The sequence below is a fragment of the Plutella xylostella genome, chromosome 31 (assembly GCF_932276165.1).
Source record: "Plutella xylostella chromosome 31, ilPluXylo3.1, whole genome shotgun sequence".
Lineage (NCBI taxonomy): Eukaryota > Metazoa > Arthropoda > Insecta > Lepidoptera > Plutellidae > Plutella > Plutella xylostella.
In genome coordinates this window covers 474,724-493,709 of record NC_064011.1, presented here as the reverse complement: position 1 = coordinate 493,709, position 18,986 = coordinate 474,724, and the positions used below count along the sequence as shown (strand labels likewise).

The following is an 18,986-nucleotide window of genomic DNA, read 5'->3' as shown; positions in this document are numbered from 1 at the left end:
ACCGTTTCAAATTAAGCCGATTCTACCTTTCCCCTCACAGTTAGGACTTCCGCAGTGACCGCTAATTTGGATAAGGTCCTATTTGATCGTCGAAGGCTTAACCCTGCATACAATTATTTTAACGAGAGTAAAATAGTTTTATTTTTTCAAAATTGTTAGTATAAACGTATACAAAACCCTGTGTTTATAGTGAATAAATAATTTATTTATTCTGATTTTCTATTTATTTACTTCCCAGTAAATATATTATGTGCATTTACATTTCCCAGCGGCCAACAGGAAGTCAGTGACTGCCTGGAATTCAAAAACGCCGATTCAGCGAATTCGTTCGCCCGTTCACTGTTAACCACTGCATCTATGTTTCAGTTGAAATTTGCGAATAATTCTAGTGTATTTGTATTCAAAGTTTATTTATCCAGTGCCGATTTTCACGGAAAAAGCCTTAGATTAACAATAAACAAAAGATGTAGTGCCACATAATTATAAAAACAAAGCATAAAACTGACCGCATTTTGTTTACTGTCAGATCGTTTTAAGTTCAACCTAATGACAACCATTGTACCGATGAATAAATTCACAAATATTGTAACCGAACTTATTCTAAACTAGCTGTGCCCGCGAGCTTTGCTTCGCCTTAAGAAGTTTTCCCGTGGGAATTCCGGGATAAAAAGTAGCCTATGTTCTTTCCCAGGGTCTAGACCCTATGTATACCAAATTTCATTCAAATCCGTTCAGTAGTTTTGGCGTGAAAGAGTAACAGACAGACAGACAGACAGACAGACAGACACAGTTACTTTCGCATTTATAATATTAGTTAGGATTAGGATTAGGATAAGAGCTCAGTGGAAAAAGTGCCGTGTTATATTTTTGTCGAGCCGTTTCTTTTGCACTGACACTCCATTTATGATCCATGGAAGAGATTACTTTTCGTAATAAGGCCGCCGATTGTGCTATTTATTTTCTATCTTCATATTTTGTAATACTGTTTCTGTTTGTGGGCAATAAAGAGTATTTTATCTTTTATATTTTATCTTTATCCATTTGGTTCGTATATTGTTAATCTAAGGAAAAACCTATTCTAAATAAATAAAGTTTTGAGCTCCAAATTCCCAATTCACAAGAATCGAGTGCCATTTTTCTCACCAATTGACCTTTTCCACACTGACAACCACAAAACGGTCTTTCTATATGTAAATACTCTGTTTTCGTACGAAATCAAAATATTTGATTTGAATATAAACGTTGCGAAATGGGGTTCCGTAGTGATGGGATCTCCGCGTTGGTTTTAACGGTTGTTTTTAAAATATTGGAAAAAGAAATTGAGCTGTGGACGTAAAGGGTAAACTAGTTTGTATTACACGTAAAATAATATATAGCACTAGCTGTTCCCGCGAGCTTCGCTTCGCCTTAAAAAGTTTTCCCGTGGGAATTCCGGAATAAAAAGTAGCATATGTTCTTTCCTAGGGTCTATACCATATGTATACCAAATTTCATTCAAATCCGTTCAGTCGTTTTGGCGTGAAAGACTAACAGACAGATACAGTTACTTTCGCATTTATAAATATTAGTTAGGATTAGGATATATACATAATAGCATGAGTCCTATGACGTCTTATTGACAAATCACATAATTATGAACTTCAGATTTACTGTTTTTGTAATTGTATGCTTTATTAAACTTTTAGCAGATTTTGCTTGGAATATTTTGTTAGTTCATTTTCTTTGTAATTGTAATTCAGACCCTTTTTGGTTGCGGCTGGTAAAATAATAATTCATAAGATTTAATTTTACATCATAATGGCTTTTAGCGGTTTTACTTTTATACTGTATGTATGACCACCATATACCTAAATAAGAATACCTATTATATTAAAGAGTCACGTGACCTTCACAGTTTCTATGGATAACCCATTTTTTTCGCGAATTTCCAAAAAGCGTTGAATAAAAGTCGTTTATATTGCCCTAACAGATGCCCTTTCGGCTTATTATACCTCTTTTGCAATTCGGTATGTTAAGTAATTTTATGGTGATTGTTTTTATAATTTTAAATTGAAGTATGTTGGAATTTGAGACACTAATTTGAATATTTTTTATTTTACTGCTCTCGTTAATTTAATAAAAAATAATTAAAGATCGGCTCTTCGACGATTTTATGACGTCATTCGCTACCATGCAGCCGCTGACGTCATCAACATCGTAACTCTGTGAATATTTACACTTTAGATTGACAGAAGTGACATTTAACAATTAAACATTTTTATTCTCTTTGGTTGAAACTTTAACCTTGCGCAGCGTCTTGAAGGACAAATTATATTTTAATTTTTGATAAAATAATCGGAATCCTTGAATATTTTATTTTTTTAAGAATGAGACACTTATTAAGAAGATTATATCTCGAAACGGTTTTGGAATTAGCATCAAAAAATTTTACTTAACATACCGAATTATGTATACTAGAGCTAGCTACTTATTATTAAATTCTTTATTGCACAAAGTAAATGAGTATAAAAGAACTTAATGCTAGCAGCATTCTCTTCCAGTCAACCTTACCGTCCGCGGCTGACGCTCAGCAAAACACGTGCCGCTGGATATCAAAGCCGTTTAGGTTTCATTCACAGGGTGATTAAAACCCGAACGTGACTGTCCGACCGGGCACGTCCTAGCTTAAACTAGTTTTATGCTAGTGATGTCGTTTAGTAGGGTTTTATCGATAGTACCCTAACTTACTATTATAAATGTGAAAGTAACTAAGTCTGTCTATCTGTCTGTTACTCTTTCACGCCAAAACTACTGAACAAATTTGAATAAAATCTGGTATACATATCGTCTAGACCCTGAGAAAGAACATAGGCTACTTTTTATCCCGGAACTCCCACGGGGAAACTTTTTAAGGCGAAACGAAGCTCGCGGCATCAGCTAGTATAATATAAAAAATATGAATTGTGCAAAAAAGGCTTCTCTATAAATAATCGTTACAAAATATATTACTTGTGCTACCTGTATAGTAAGGTGTGTAGTAACGATATAATCCATCGTAACGTAACATCGATTCAAATTAAATTTGTTCTCATAATTTAAACTTGCTCACTTGTCGGGTAAATTTCGATATTCAACACAAAAAAGTCGCATATATTTTGAATGGCTAAGCCGATTTTGATAAATTATATCTGAGAACACTCGGGGTAATATTACCTATGATCCAAAAATATCAAATCCAAAATCAGTTCTGCCTTTTGGGAGCTACGCTACCACAGACAGATACACACACACACACACACAGTTCAAAAAATGTATAAAAACAGCACTAATTGATTTGTAACCTTCTCATGTTTGTCATTATTTTAATAGTGTAATTTTTGTTCATTTGTTATTTTTCATTTTTAATGTTTTTGTTTTTGTTCACCAAATACTTTTAATGTGTGTTTTGAATCTGTTGGCATGAGTGTTAAATTTAATCCTTATACATACTAATTATTAAACTTTAAGCTGTTTGTTTCCCTAATAAATAAAACTAAACTAAACTAAACACACACACACACACACACAATGTGTCATTGTGTATCTACACAGACACGTTAAACTAATAACACCCATATTTTTTATCAGGTTTAAAAATATATGAGTCTAAACTATCGATGTTTTCACAACACTATTTGTGCCCAACTAATATTGATATTAACTTGAGTCCACGTTATTGGCTATTTCGTAGTAATTATCATTAGCCCTGTATTGTGGCTGATTCTGTTCGACTAGACTTCTTTTAATGGACTTTCTTGTAATTCGATCAAAGTTCTGTCTCGGGACATCCTTATTAGTCACAGTCATTAGGTAGCGGGTGACAATTTATCAGTGATTATGCTCTAGATTATGCTTGTGAATAAATATACAATAACCTTTTTTTTTGTTAATAGGTATTGTAAGTCCACTGCTGGACATAGGCCGATCTCAAATATAACCATAACATTCTATCCTCAGCCTATCCTCTTTCATTCACTAGTACCAAAACTTTTACACAGGTTTTTGAGTCCTCCATCCCAACGGTAATCGGTTTTTCGGCACACATAAGCCGAATCACATTCACACTAAATCTTAGACAACTTGTTAGGAGATGCCGGCGTCTCACGTACATCTAATCTCGCTGAGATATGTGCCCGTTATACAGAGTGTTCCGTAATAGTTATAGAGAGTGTTCAGTAATAGTTATGGAGGGGGTAAATGAAAATGCAGGATAGAATTTCAGAGAATGGGGCCATCAGAAACTGTTACTGTCTGAATTTAGTATCCGGGGTTATTAATTGAATGAATAAGGTGGTGGTTTAGACACCTTTAGATTGGGAATATTATGGATATTATCTATAATACACTCGTGAGCAATGAAAATGTTCCACATACAAAATGACGTCACTAAACGACCCCAATCATTTCAATTTAAAGTTAAGTTATATTAAGTAATTTAAAGTTTAGTTGGTATGTTTTGAGTTGGTAATATTCTGATGTGCTGTTAAATGTACTTACTTCAATATAGCAGACAGCATAATAAAGCTAGCCTTTTCCGTTTAGGAGTAATTTGTTGGTATTGTCACTGGAACTTGTTCATTGTTCTTGAGTGTATATTATGCATAATTTACCTATTGCGTTATGCAATAACTCCCATTGAATTCGGACCAACGGTGCCGAATCCCCCATACATACAAACCACCCTTAATTTCCTCGTGGGTTAAAAATCACTTCAGGCCAGAACGAGCCCAATTCACAAACCACAATTCACATTTCAGTTCAACCACGCGCTGGCAACGTCAACCGCATTCTTACACGAGATTTACATTTCACCCTGTACATGAACATGAACACCCTGTATACATATATGTACATAATATTGTACAGGATGTAAATGACATGCTCATAAAACTTCAATACTTTAGAGTTCATAAATTTCATCATCACGACTGCTACCGAAACATCAACCGGGACCCACGGCTTAACGTGCCGTCCGAAGCACGAAAGCGTTCAGAAAAGAACCACTTGAAATCGGTCACTCATCCAATGGCTGACCGTGCCATGTGTTGCTTGACTTCCATAATCAGTTAGGATTACTGATGAAAGCTCGACTACGGAATTTTCACTCGTTCGTTACTAGTAAACTTATGAACACTCGGCATAACCGACACCTAACTCAGTCAGTGGTGAACAATTTGCCTACTGGAAATACAGCCTCATACTGCTCGCGAGATCAGTTTATTATCAGCCAGGGAGGCGGCAAAGCTACTACGTACAAAAGAGCCAGAATTCATTTCGGGTCACGTTCCTAGCATACATTTTATTTCGGTCGGCTTATTCTTGAAGAAGAAAATGTTGCGATACGGTTTTTGTTTGGTTTTTAGTGTGTTTATGGGATTCATTTTTTGGTCGGAAATATTCTGGTCTTTGTTTTAGTCTAGAGAGTAGTAGCCGGTTCTACATTTTATAATAAGGAGGTACGAGTTTTGGAAGTAAGATGAGTGTAGAGTACTTAATACATACTCTTTTACTTTTACTCATCGCTGAAAGTAGGTGAGAATTGCCTGAAAAGAACCATGAAAATAGGTGTTTTGTTGCCCGGCAAAAAGCGATGAATTACGATTAAATTCAAGTAAAAGCCTTCTTAAACTAAATAGGCGGCTTTCAACCCTTGGGTAACAATGTACCATTTTTCGCTTGAAAGTTGCAAATCGTAATAGAAACGCGAATAAACCCCAGAATCGAAAACCCGGGTATTTGTCCAAACCCTTTTTATTCTCGGATTTATTTTCCAGCAAATAATGTGTTTTGTGTGGTTCGGACTAACGGAGTTAAACGATACAGATCGGTGGCGCGGTAAATGGGGAAGTTATTGCTTATTCTTAGGGTTTTGGTGACAAGCACTAGGGCTGGGGTTTGTCACAACTTTGTCACCGTGGTGAGTGAGCCACAGTCATATTTGCGTCAGTCGCTGGCTACTTAGTTTGCTTAGAGTATGCCGGATATTATAAAGGTTGTTATGCCGAGTTGCAGAAAGGGACATTAAGCTAATGTCGACATTAAATCTATGTCTGTCTCTTTCTGTCCGTATACTGTCAAAGCAAGGCAACAATACATTTAATGCCGACATTAACTTAAAGATCCTTTCTGCAACTCAGTGTTAGAAAAGCAATGTAGTAGGTAAAATATACCTAGGTAGTAAGCTGAAAGAGTTAAATTTAAGCTGCGTACAGACCGGTCAAACGAACGCCAACGAACGGGTTTCGTTGACGTATGTTGCTGCAATCTGCCCTGTATTATGTATGATAAATATCCATCGTTGGGCGTTCGTTGGGCCGGTCTGTACGCAGGTTTAAACAAACGTGTGCCAAGAATCGAACCTGGAACCTTCAGCACAACAGTCAGAGTATAACCACTGCGCCATTCGGCCGTATATTCTATTCTATCATAGACACGTCCCATCGTCTATGCAGACGTGAGCTTATACAAAATTCAGTGACTAGTAAAATGCATACACTATCCTGAACTAAAGCAATCTGAGAGCCGAACTATTTTGAGAGAGTACAGTCCACAGGAGAGATAAATGTCCACCGCTTTTGGTAACAGTTTGAGCCTAGGAGACACGTACAGGTAAAACATATATAATAACTAGCTGTTCCCGCGAGCTTCGCTTCGCCTTCAAAAGTTTTCCCGTGGGAATTCCGGGATAAAAAGTAGCCTATGTTCTTTCTCAGGGTCTAGACCATATCTATACCAAATTTCATTCAAATCCGTTAAGTAGTTTTGGCGTGAAAGAGTAACAGACAGACAGACACAGTTACTTTCGCATTTATAATATTATATCTCGCGAGCAACCAAATCGACTCAAGCCTTCACGGCGCACATATACATTGATTTTCCTAAAACGATAAATGGTAAATATAAAAGTGATATGTCATTCGAAAGCTGAAGAATTAGGCTTTCAATTAAGATCAATACCATAAAAAAAAACTAAGCGCAGATTTAATGACGCATTTTAATTGCCCGTCAGTGTTAATTACCTCATTAGGAATCCACGCCTTGCGCTACCTGATCCCGCTATAAAACCTTTCCACATCCGGTGTACCTTATCAGTCGCTTGTTGCAAGTTGACCGGTACACATCTCGTTGCATTGTATTCCTTGTTTTCGCAAACCCATGGATACCACACCAGAAGAAGCTGCTCAAGTTGTTGCCTTGCTGCAACAAGGGTTAAGTCAGCGAGCAGTCGCTGCCCAGCTCCACTTGAGCCAGTCTGCTGTATCCCGAGTATACAGACGGTTCCAAGAGACTGGTGCCTTCAATCGAAGACCAAGAACGGGCCGCCACCGCTGCACTTCAGAGAGAGACGACCGCTTCATTGTCTCAACCTCGCTGCGCAATCGACACCTTACGGGCGTTGATGTGCAGCAAGAACTGAGACGTGTACGACAAGTGGCTGTCAGCGAGTGGACAGTGAGAAGACGCTTGAAGGAAGCCAACTTGACACCAAAAAGACCTGCATCAGGCCCCAAATTGACTGCAGGCCACCGACAAGCGCGTCTTCAGTTTGCTCGAGAGCATCTCGATTGGAGCATTGCGCAATGGCGGTCGGTCCTGTTTACTGATGAGTGCAGAGTGTGTCTGCATGGCAGTGACAGGAGAGGCCGGGTCTACCGGCGTCCGGGGGAACGATTTGCCCAATGTTGTTTCGCTGAAACAGTAGCATATGGCGGCGGTTCCTGCATGATGTGGGCTGGTATTTCTCTAGAGGGAAAAACCGCACTTGTTTTCGTGCCTGGAGGCGGCCGAGGAGGCGGGTTAACAGCTGATCGGTACATCACCGACATTCTACTCGGTCATGTTGTGCCCTATGCAGAATTTGTCGGTGAAGACTTCGTGCTAATGCACGACAATGCCCGCTGCCACACGGCACGAGTCAGTCGGCAGTTTCTGAGAGAGAAGGAATTGCGCACGATGGACTGGCCTGCGCTCAGTCCTGACCTGAATCCCATCGAACACTTATGGGACGAGCTCAAAAGAAGAGTTCGGGCCAGGAATCCAGTCCCTGCAAGCGTGGACGAGCTGAAGACAGCTTTATTAGAGGAGTGGGACGGCATTCCTCAGGAAACTGTCAAAAAGTTGATAAGGTCTATGAGAAACAGGCTGCAGGCTGTAATTAGGGCAAGAGGGGGCAATACAAAGTATTGATTTAAATAAATAAATTTTTATCTTAACATTTTTTGTTTAATTTGTATAATACGATACCCATACCCTTTTTTCCTAAATTCCCGTTTTTCCTACAATTGCGTTCAGACATCATTTATTTCAAAAATGATGAATGGATTTCAATAATAATGATATCAAATTAAAGCTGACATCTTAAGCTTTTAAATGACATATCATTTTTATTATTTCTATTCATAATTTTACTTGTATTAATGTATGTTTGCGCCGTCAAGGCTTGAGTCGATTTGGTTGCTCGCGAGTGTAGTTAGGATTAGGATTATGTGGACACATCTGACACAGATGATATATCTACACAGATACATAGATAGATACACCAAAGAGCCGAGTAAAAAATATGTCTCTCAAAAAAATCTGCACGGCAATGAATCGAACCCGGGACCTTCAGCATAGTCAGGGTCCCTAACCACTACACCATTCGGTATTCGTCTATCGATAAAATATGATACTCTTCATTGGATTTTTTTATGCGTTGTTTTGGGTTTGAATTTTTATCTCTTTTATTGACTGTACCGAACAATGGCCATAGAATATGACCTGAAATGAAAGTTTGCAAACATTTCTATGTGTATAAAACCGATTGTTACATTAAATGTTACAATTCAAAAATACCGCTTGAAATTGTACCTACCATACTCGTAACGTAACCAACGTTAAAAACCCCCGAAATTCAATGCTAAAAGTCGCATAATTTTTAACGGCTCAGTTGATTTTGATAAAATATTGCTTATAACGCTCTGGGTAACATTACCTATAACCTCTCATTCTACAGGGTGTTGCAAAAAGGCGAATTTTGACACTGTGATTTAATTTCAGAAGCTTAGATATAACATGCTGCACACGTAAATTTCGGCTTAGTATACCCTTTTTGCAACACCCTGTATATACCTCAGTACTAATACTCGAGGGGGAGCTCGTCAATCCCCGAATAGTAAATAATTTCCAGCGTCTGATTATAGACACCTGATAAATACTCGCTTTGATTGAAATTCATACCGTGTGTGGCAGCCGCCTTATTCTGGCTCGCTTTATTCGGTTGTTATTACGAACCGTATGTGCTCGAAATGAGCCTCGTATTAGTAATAGTAAGTATTAGTAAGTTCAAGAGATTGTTTTCTAGACGCTTCCGTGCTTCGGATGGCACGTTAAGCTGTGGGTCCCGGTTGCTGCTTCGGCAGTAGTCGTAAAGCCTAGTCAGAGCAGAGGTTTTGGGCAGCTTGACAAAATCTGACAGTCGGGTTGCCCACTTACCCGACAACTCTCTCAGCACAAGCACAAGTGGTGAACTAGGCCTAAACCCTTCCTTCATTGGAAGGAGCCCGTGCCCCAGCAGTGGCGTGTGATGGGTTGTGATGGGATAACACTAAGACGAAGACTACCAAACCATGGAACAGCAATTTTGACAATGTCTGAGGTCAATGGATAAAGATCCGAAACCTCTACAAACCTCTTTTAAGTTCCCTGAATACGGGAGCTAGCAAATAACATGCCAATGCTACGGTATCGGTACGTCAATTCAATTCACATCAAATTAATAATTACCATCGAATCCGACCAGAATACCTCCCTCAAAACTGAACGTTACCATCATTAGACATTCTATTAGCCTGCATTTAAAATGAGCACGTAAATTGTAATGCACATTGAAATTCAACCCTAAAAGCTGAGTCATATAACTGGTATTTCATTACACGGATTCAATTGCAAAGGTCTCATGATGGTCGCATGTCTATAGAATGACACGGTATTCTCAAGCGCTCTTGTGTTTGATGGATTTTTTTATTCCTTTGTTGTTTATTTGGCATTTTGTATTCGTGAAAAATAAATGGGATGCCTTAGTGGGAGTCGAGTGAATAGAATCGATCAATTTATTATACGAACGGAAATTAAGTTTTGAATGTGTGTTTGACATTTGAAATATAATTCGGTTTGACGTCTTGTTTATGAAATACTAAACTTGCTTGTTTTCTACCCATTATAAATATCCAGAGCCTCTAGTACCTACGGGATTGGCTATTTTTGAGAAATGTGGGTAAGTTTGTAAGGCCTTCCTTCGCTCGGCTTTTAGTAATTTGAAAAGTGCCAGTTAAGTTTGTATTGCCTCGCTTCGATCGGTTCTCTAAGCTTCAGGGTATGCAGGACTGAGATGTATGGCCTCGCTTTGCTCGGTTCTTTACACTTTAGGGAATCGTGGTTAGGTTTGCACTGCCTCGCTTCGCTCGGCACTCAAGGTTTTAAGAAATACGGGGTTGGTAAGATTGGCCTCGCTGCGCTCAGCTCTTTAGAGTTTAGAAAATGCCGATAAGGATAGGCTTTAGAGAATGCTAGGTTGAGATGTATGGCCTCGCTTCGCTCGGTTCTTTAAGATTTAGGAAATGCCGGTTGAGTATGTATTGCCTCGCTTCGCTCGGCTCTTAAGGGTTTAAGAATGCGAGGTTTGGTTTATATGGCCTCGCTTTGCTCGGCTCTTTAGGGTTTAGATAATGCCGATAAGGTTAGGCTTTAGGGAATGCTGTATTGAGATGTACCTAACCTAACTAAGCACTTTACACTTTAGAGAATCCTGGTAATGTTTGTGCTGCCTCGCTTCGCTCGGCACTCTAGGTTTTAGGAATACGGGAACGGTTTGAATGGCCTTGCTTCGCTCGGCTCTTTGGGGTTAAGAAAATGCCGATAATATCAGGCTTTAGGGAATGCCGGGCTGAAGTACTCGTATATGGCCTCGCTTCGCTCGGCTCTTTACGGTTTACGAAATGCCGGTTATGTTTGTATTTCCTCGCTTCGCTCGGCTCTCAAGGGTTAAGAAAATGCGGGGTTGGTTTATATGGCCTCGCTTCGCTCGGCTCTCCAAGCTTTAGGGAATGCAGGGTGGAGATGTACGGCTTTTACGTACGTTACTGTTAGGGAAATACCGGTTAGGTTTGTATTGCCTTGTTTTACTCGGCTATTAATAACTCAAAATTCCTCCTTAAACCCACACTCGACGCACCTGTCCATCATGTCGCCCTCGGGCCGGTCGACGGCGGCGTCGCGCGCGGCGGAGTACACGTACACGCGCCGCTCCGACTTGTACCACTTGACGCTGTGCATGGCCCCGCAGAGCGCCGCGTCGAGGCGGCAGCGGAGCCGGGCTGTGGAGCCTACTAGGGCGGACGCGTGGCCTGGAAGGAAAAAGGGAGGTTAGGTCTTGATTGAATATACGAACAAGATGGCGTGTAAGAGCGGTGGTAGCTAAATCGGGTAAGCACCCGCTTCTCACGCCAGAGATGCGTGGCGTAGTGCTGAAGGCAGTTTTGACACAAAGGTTCTACTCAAGAGAGCCAGGAGATTAGAATATATTATGGTGTCACATATAAAGTGTGAGCCAACTATGGCTGACGCTTGGCCTGGAAGGAAAAGGGAGGTTAGGTTTTTTGAGTGTCAGAGCAGATGACTAGAGAGTAATTGGCTCGCGTTTTAGTGGTTGGGTGTGTGTGTTTTTATGATGATGGTGACACCTACGCCTTTGTGCTTAGCCTTCCTTATTTTTAAGTACTTATAGCGATCTGAATGGCACTCTTAGTTAGACCTTAAACATTGAATAATCGGACTATTTTAACACATGGTCATGTGCTATCCTAAAGCCTTAAGCTAACCCAGATAGACTCTTCTATATTAATTATAATCAAAATTATCGATTTTATATCTAACCTACATTAATTTAGTCGCTCAATGATTTAGGTTTTACACAATCATATGAAACGTTAACTTAACTAGGCTGTAATAAAATATACCCACATATATACCTCCCAAGGCCAACATTACCTACTGTAAGATGGCCACTATCCCAACTTCGAAGCTTAAGGCCCATCTAGTCGTTTAAACGGCTGCCCTAGTGTAATACAGCCCTGGCCTTAGGCTTAGACGATAGTGGAGAGATGAGCAGTCAGCGATTTCGTATACAGATCAGGTAAATAAAAAAAATATTAAAAGTTAAGTAATACTTATACACTCGCGAACAATTAAAAAGTTCCAGTGACATATGAAACGGAAATGGCAGGTGGAACTTTTTCATTGCTCATCATCATTAGCCTATAGCAGTCCACTGCTGGACTTAGGCCAGCTTTCCGCATCCAATCATTAGCAGCCACATTATACGTAATTCGTCACCCCATCGAGCCGGAGGGCTTCCCACACTACATTTGTCTAGTCGCAGTCTCTACTCCAGAACACATTCATTGGCCGTGAGTGTAATAATCTCTACTCGCATGTCACTGAATCTCAGCCTTACACAGCGAGATTAACTGAATTAAGAGGTGATTTCTAAAGGTCATGTGAAGGTATGATGTCTGCAGAACAGGTTACTGAAGGTAGGATTAAGTCGGTCTCGCAATAGTTGGAGTACAGACTGCTACGGAGATATCTTACCACCCAGTTAGCAGTTTTGTAAGCGCTACCCGTTTCCCACTCAACATAACAAGATTATTGGCAGGCAGACATACAAGATTATTGTATCCTTCCTAAACCTAATACTAAACGGAAAAAGCTATATTCATTGCTCGTGACTATAAGTACTCCTATTTTCTTAACCGTTAATAACACTTTTTGTCGTTCCGTATAGTTTACTTAAGCAAACCTGTAACTTTTCTCTCCCAGAATTAAGTAAAGTGTATTCCATTTGAAGTTAAGCTAAGTGTTCGCTAAGTAAATAAATAAACAATAGAAAGAAACAGAATGGGGAAAACTACATTGGATAAGTTATTTTCGTGACCGAATAGGAAATGACTTTCTTATAAGGTTCTTATACAGGGTGGTTGTGGAGCGATTGTATAGTCTGCAGAATCCTTTATAATTAATAATAACAGTAACTTATAATTATTTATCATTATCATCAGGCAAAAAAGGCCTGTGCATAGAGTAAATACACAAATATAATTTTTATTTATATAGATATAGAAGTATAAATATATTTTTGTCTAAATTTTTACATATTTTTTTAACCCTTAAGAAAATATGTATGAAAATGAAAAAGGTTAATGCAAGAGTGTTATAGTAGTATAACAAAACTCACATTTCCACTGTCCAAGTACAAAAAATGTTCAGAATGACGACCTCTATGCAATCGCGACCCCCCGCATCTTGGGTAGTGAGCAACTTATCTATCTACTTAATCCTTTTGCCACGGTAACAAAAGCCAGTAATATAAGTTTTCACTGACACGCTAAGGCTAGTCCCCATTGACGCGCTGCGTTGCATTGTTAGCCATAATATTTTTCAGGGTCATAATTTAATATCTCTTGATAAAATATATGGAAAATAGACATAAGGAAATATTTGTAATACAAGACCAATTCCATTCTAGAATAATTCTATCCGAAGGCACAAAACATTTCCATACGCGTACCATACCCAGTTAAGTTAAGTTAAGTAAGTTTGAAGTTTATAACTATGTTAGTGGAATCTTGCTTATGTTTCGGCAACTTATTAGCTTCTATCGGATTAAATGGCCCAATTCACCCGAGGGAGGATGTGGCCGAGGCTAGTTTCAAATTGTTGTGTCTTTTGAATGGGGCCTACACTATAGTGTACAGACAACGAAATAAATATATTATACAGGGTGTTAATGTGTAACAAATTTATTTTTATACATTTTGGTTTTGCATAAAGTTAGTGTTTGCCTATTTTGTTTGTGGCAAAACATATATATATATATATATTTTTTTTTATTTAATCCTTTATTGCACAAATATAAAAATAAGTGTACACAGACTTTACTTACTTGTTTTATTAAGTAAGGTTTTTCTAAAACGGCTTACGATCTTATATTACGCTTATTAATAACTAGCTGCTACCGCGAGCTTCGCTTCGCCTTAAAAAGTTTTCCCGTGGGAATTCCGGGATGAAAAGTATGTTCTTTCTTAGGGTCTAGACCATATGTATACCAAATTTCATTCAAATCCGTTCAGTAGTTTTGGCGTGAAAGAGTAACAGACAGACAGAGACAGTTACTTTCGCATTTATAATATTAGTTAGGATTAGGATAGAATCAAAATGTGTTTTTGGGGGTTTTAAACATATTTAATTCACACTTGAGTGCACTTAGCGAAGAAAAACAAACAGTTGTATCACATTTTCTAATAAGCTCAAGTAAGAATAATATTATAGTAATTAGGGCCACCGCACACAGTCTCAAATGTGTTTCTTCACTTAATTTATATGTTAATTCGAGGGTGCTTGTAGTTTTCTCACAGCTCTGCCAAGAATAATAAACACATAAAAGACAATTTCAGTGTCGGTCAGTGTTACATTACATAAGATAATAATAATAAAAGTCTGAGCCAAATTACAGTCGCGGCAAATCTTATTCAGATCAGTAGGGTTACTCTATAGTGACAAAAAATGAATGAACGAGAGCTGTCGTGCAATCGGCACGTTTAATACAACGAGATAGAGTCGTGGATCGCGCAGCAGCGCTCCGAAACTGTTTTTAGTTTTAGATTTTTGTCATATGAAGTAACCCCTAGCTTACTGTGTGAAGACTAAGAACGCTTACTTTACATCTGGTGAAATTTTTAACTATAATTTTGAAAAATCAGCCCTCACTTTTTTCAATATTTACTAATTACATAACGACGAGTGTGTTACAGAAAGTCCACAACTTCTACAACGCTATAAGTGTCGGTGTTGTTTGAAGAATTTAAATGTCGGTTTTGATTGTTTTTTTTTTCACTAATTAAAAAAGCTAGTTCATGTGAAACGAGTCACGCTACTGACTAGTGATGTGACGGATAATTCGAAATCCGAAATTCATGAAACGCAAACATACACACAGACTATAAAGGTGCGAATTGGCGGCAAACGACATACGTCCGCACCTGCCTGGCTATGTACCTATGTGTCGTAATGTCACTACTTGTTTTTAATCACCTAACCAACGTTAAAACACCCCGAAATTCAATGGTAAGTCGCATAACTTCGGAACGGCTAAGCCAAGTTTGATAAAATATAACTAACATTAGCTATCATCATGTCTGTTAAAACAAACTAAAATCAAATACACTCATACACACACACACACACACACACACACACACACACACACACACACACACACACACACACACAGGTAGACAAATACAGTTAAACTTATAACACCCCTAATGGAAGCGATGGTATTGTATTCTATTTTTTATGTAGAAATACCTACAATAAAAAAAAAACCTTATTAAGAATATAGTCCTCCGGTAGGTAGCCAAAAGATCCGTTTCGGATACGTAAATAAAAACATTCGGATATCCGGTTTCGCTCACTATGAATAGTTGACGCAAACTCTCTTGGACAGGGAAATTGCATACAATTAAAAACATGTTTTTCACGCAACCCCCAGCTAAAGTGCTTTTCGAATGTTTTGTTAATAGTTTTTAAAAGTTTTAGCTATATTTATTTTTATTTAAACCTGTATTGAGTGGCCATTCGGTCTGGCATGAGTTTGCTTTTTGCTATGAGTTAAATTAAAAGGATTTTAGGTAGGTACCTACCAATTTTTTTTTCGTGTTTTATTGAGTTGGTGTTTTATTTTTATTTTGCAATTCATATTTTTTGTTTATTTTAGCATTAGCTACCTATTCGTATTGTGAAACTTAATCCCAGTTGAAAGAACGATGTTTAAACTAGTATTTCTACCACTTCCTGAAAAGTATCATTTCAGTCAAATTACCTTTAGTTAAGGTTCACGTGGCTTCTCCGTGGCACATCCTGTATGTATTGAATATTTTTACGGAAATTCAAAAGTGATTGTTTTCGTTCCGACGAATGACACACGTCAAGTTCACCGTGACACCTCATATCGTGTGACGTCACGTCATGCGTCACTTAGTGACGTATAAATATGGTAAAACGTGACAAAAATGTGTATATATATTATTATTACCATGACGTTTTTAATAACGAAAGCGTCCCGAAATAAGTGACAGTGACGTAATGAATTTCGAAGTCATAATGTTTTAATTAATATTAATACTTTACTGAACATAATACCGTTGAAATGTTTTCCTTGAAAGTGAATATTTGATATGTGGTTGTGTTTTCCTTGTTGTGAAAAGAAGCATCGCTATATGCTATTATGTCGCAAATTTGTACGTTTTTTATTATTATTATTATTTTTTTTATTGCCCAATACTAAATATATGTATATAAACATATATATGTGCGATAGACTGAGGGGAACAAGATAATTTTTGTTAAAATACCTAGGTATGAACACTACAATATATTTACTTTTATTATTCTGTAACTTTCGTAGTATATTAAATTTATTAAAAAAATATGCAACAATCAATTGTTGGTTCTTTGGTTATGCACTAATAAATTTAATACTACATAATATATGTATATGTATAGTAGGTGATTTCGATGAGTCAATTTCCCATATAAGCTGTCCTTATCACTCACAGTTCTTGCGTCCCTTTCCCCCATCCGTCACTAAAAACAGACATAAAGTGACATTGTGTCAAAATACATTTGACGTTTTACGACATACGAATAAAGTTAAACATTCAGTCAGAATGTAGAGATAGAGCAGAAGTCAAGCTCAAATATTAATTCTATTTTGTTGATATTTAGGTAGCTCAGTAATTGAATAAAAAATATGCTTATTTAATAAGCGACAACAAGTGAGCCTGCTACTAAATTACCGTAACAACTCCCTTTGGTGCCTAGATATTGGGTATTTTAGGTACCATTTTAGACAGCACATAGCTCCATTTCATACTAAAATTACAGTACATACCTATTCAAAGAAAATATTTACTGTAAAATTTTAGTTCGTTAGTAGGTATACCGCGTATATTCCATGTTTTTCAGAAATTTATAGACAATAATCCACCCTTTTAAATATTACTTGATTTATACTAAAGATCACATCAATAATTACGAAGCTTAACTCCTACACTGCCTGCGTTTTATATAAGTCTGGGCACTTACGTCATTCGAATAAAAATAACGCGAAATGAGCACATTTTAGTACGTAATAACGTCACCCTGTATAAAGGTTGTGTTGTAAATAAAAATACCTCCGTTTCGGTCTTTACACAGATAAGCGAAAATGAAACGACGGGTTTTACACTTGTGTGTAATTTCAAAGGATTTCAGAAGGTACGTTTTTAAGTACGCGCGCGGGATTTAAATTTGAATCTTTTTTGTAATTTTACGTTGCTTTTTCCTGTTTTATTTCCTGTATTCATAAAAAAAGTTTATTTTATTTTATTCGGGTATCTATTTTTGTTAGGGCTGATTTTTCAATGGTCAGATAAGTGTTATCGGAAGAATAAAATTGTCGCTGTCACTGTCTAATACAAACATTCAGATGTGACAGCCACAATTTTATTCCTGAGATAACACTTTTCTGACTATTGAAAAATCAGCCCTAAATATAATAATAACTGACTTTTATAATGTCAGAGTTGTGACAGTGAGTAGTGTCTGGACAGCAACCTTGTTTGTTTGTATTGTATTGTATTATTTTCTGTTTTTTTGTAGTATTCTTTTTTAGTTTTTGTTTTGTTTTTATTGTTCAGTGTGTCAAATAAATGTTTCTTTCTTTCTTTCTTTCTAACGGCTTGACAGTAAACACCCAACTTCTACCACTAAACTCTTATTTCGGTCAGAAGATTTGTGACTTTATTTATTAGGAAGTACAATGGTTTTCATTAAAACGTTGAACTAAAATCGGTTTGATCGTAAACAAATGCGGACAGTTTTTTTATGTCACATACCATCTTGTTCATCTTTCTTAATCTAAATTCTTCATAAATGGTTCTACCTTTTTTGGCATAAGATTTATTTGCCTAAACTCGTAATGCATAGTAACGTTTGGTCTAAGTCTCGTTACGCCGAAAATCGTATGGCATAAATCTCGTTTAGTAAAAAGTTATTTCGCATAACATTGTTTAGCCTAATAATGGTATTGCCAAATCTTGAATAGCCTAATAATGCTATGGCATAGGTTTATACAAACTAATAATATTCGTTTGGCTTTAACTTTGACGGAGCGTCTCCCTACATAGCGCAAAGTGGTGCCTTGTATTGTTTCCACTGTTTGGAAAACGCTCCGCTCCGCTTCGCTGCGCTCCGCTTTGGTTTTGATGAACATGTGCACCTAACACGCTCCTCCTCGCTTTGCTCGTCGTCGCACGTATTTTTAGGTTTCGATCTCATGGGGTTTGTAATAATTATATTGGTCTTTAACTTTCGATTTTTTGATCATACAATGATGTTGATTCTGAAGGCAGAAATTCTAATTTTAACGCTGTCAAACTAAAAAATTTGCTAGCATAAAATGACATTTACGGAAACAATCATAGAGTCGAATTTTAAACAAAGGAATTAAGGTTTTGACATCGCTAAATTTAAAATTTCTGCCTTCAGAATCGATATCAATATCGTGATTTTCGGGATGTAGGAGAAAAATACCACAATTTGTACATTTACTACATACTTTATATATTATTTATTAAGATAACATTAGGAGAAACAAGATTATACATAGGTATAGACGAACATAAATTTGAGCAAACGAAACTTAGGTGTTTAAAGATTGTGCCTAAAGAGTTTTAGACGAAACGAGCCTTATGCCACATAAGTCTTGGCAAAGTGATGGTTCGGCCAAAAAAGTTTAGACCATACGAGTTATACGAAATGAGTTTTGGTCAATAAAGATTATGCGAGATGAGCGGAACCCTTCATAAATACATATAATCTAGGGAAAC

At 37.5% G+C, this 18,986-nt stretch overlaps 1 protein-coding gene across 1 annotated transcript in view; it reads right to left on the bottom strand.

Moving 5' to 3' along the window:
• Positions 1–18,986, bottom strand: part of LOC105393096 (hemicentin-2) — a 417,028-nt gene that overhangs the window by 186,911 nt on the left and 211,131 nt on the right. The window contains exon 3 of the mRNA XM_048632261.1: positions 11,231–11,402. Coding sequence (XP_048488218.1) covers positions 11,231–11,402 — 172 coding nt within the window. The remainder of the gene's footprint in view (positions 1–11,230; positions 11,403–18,986) is intronic.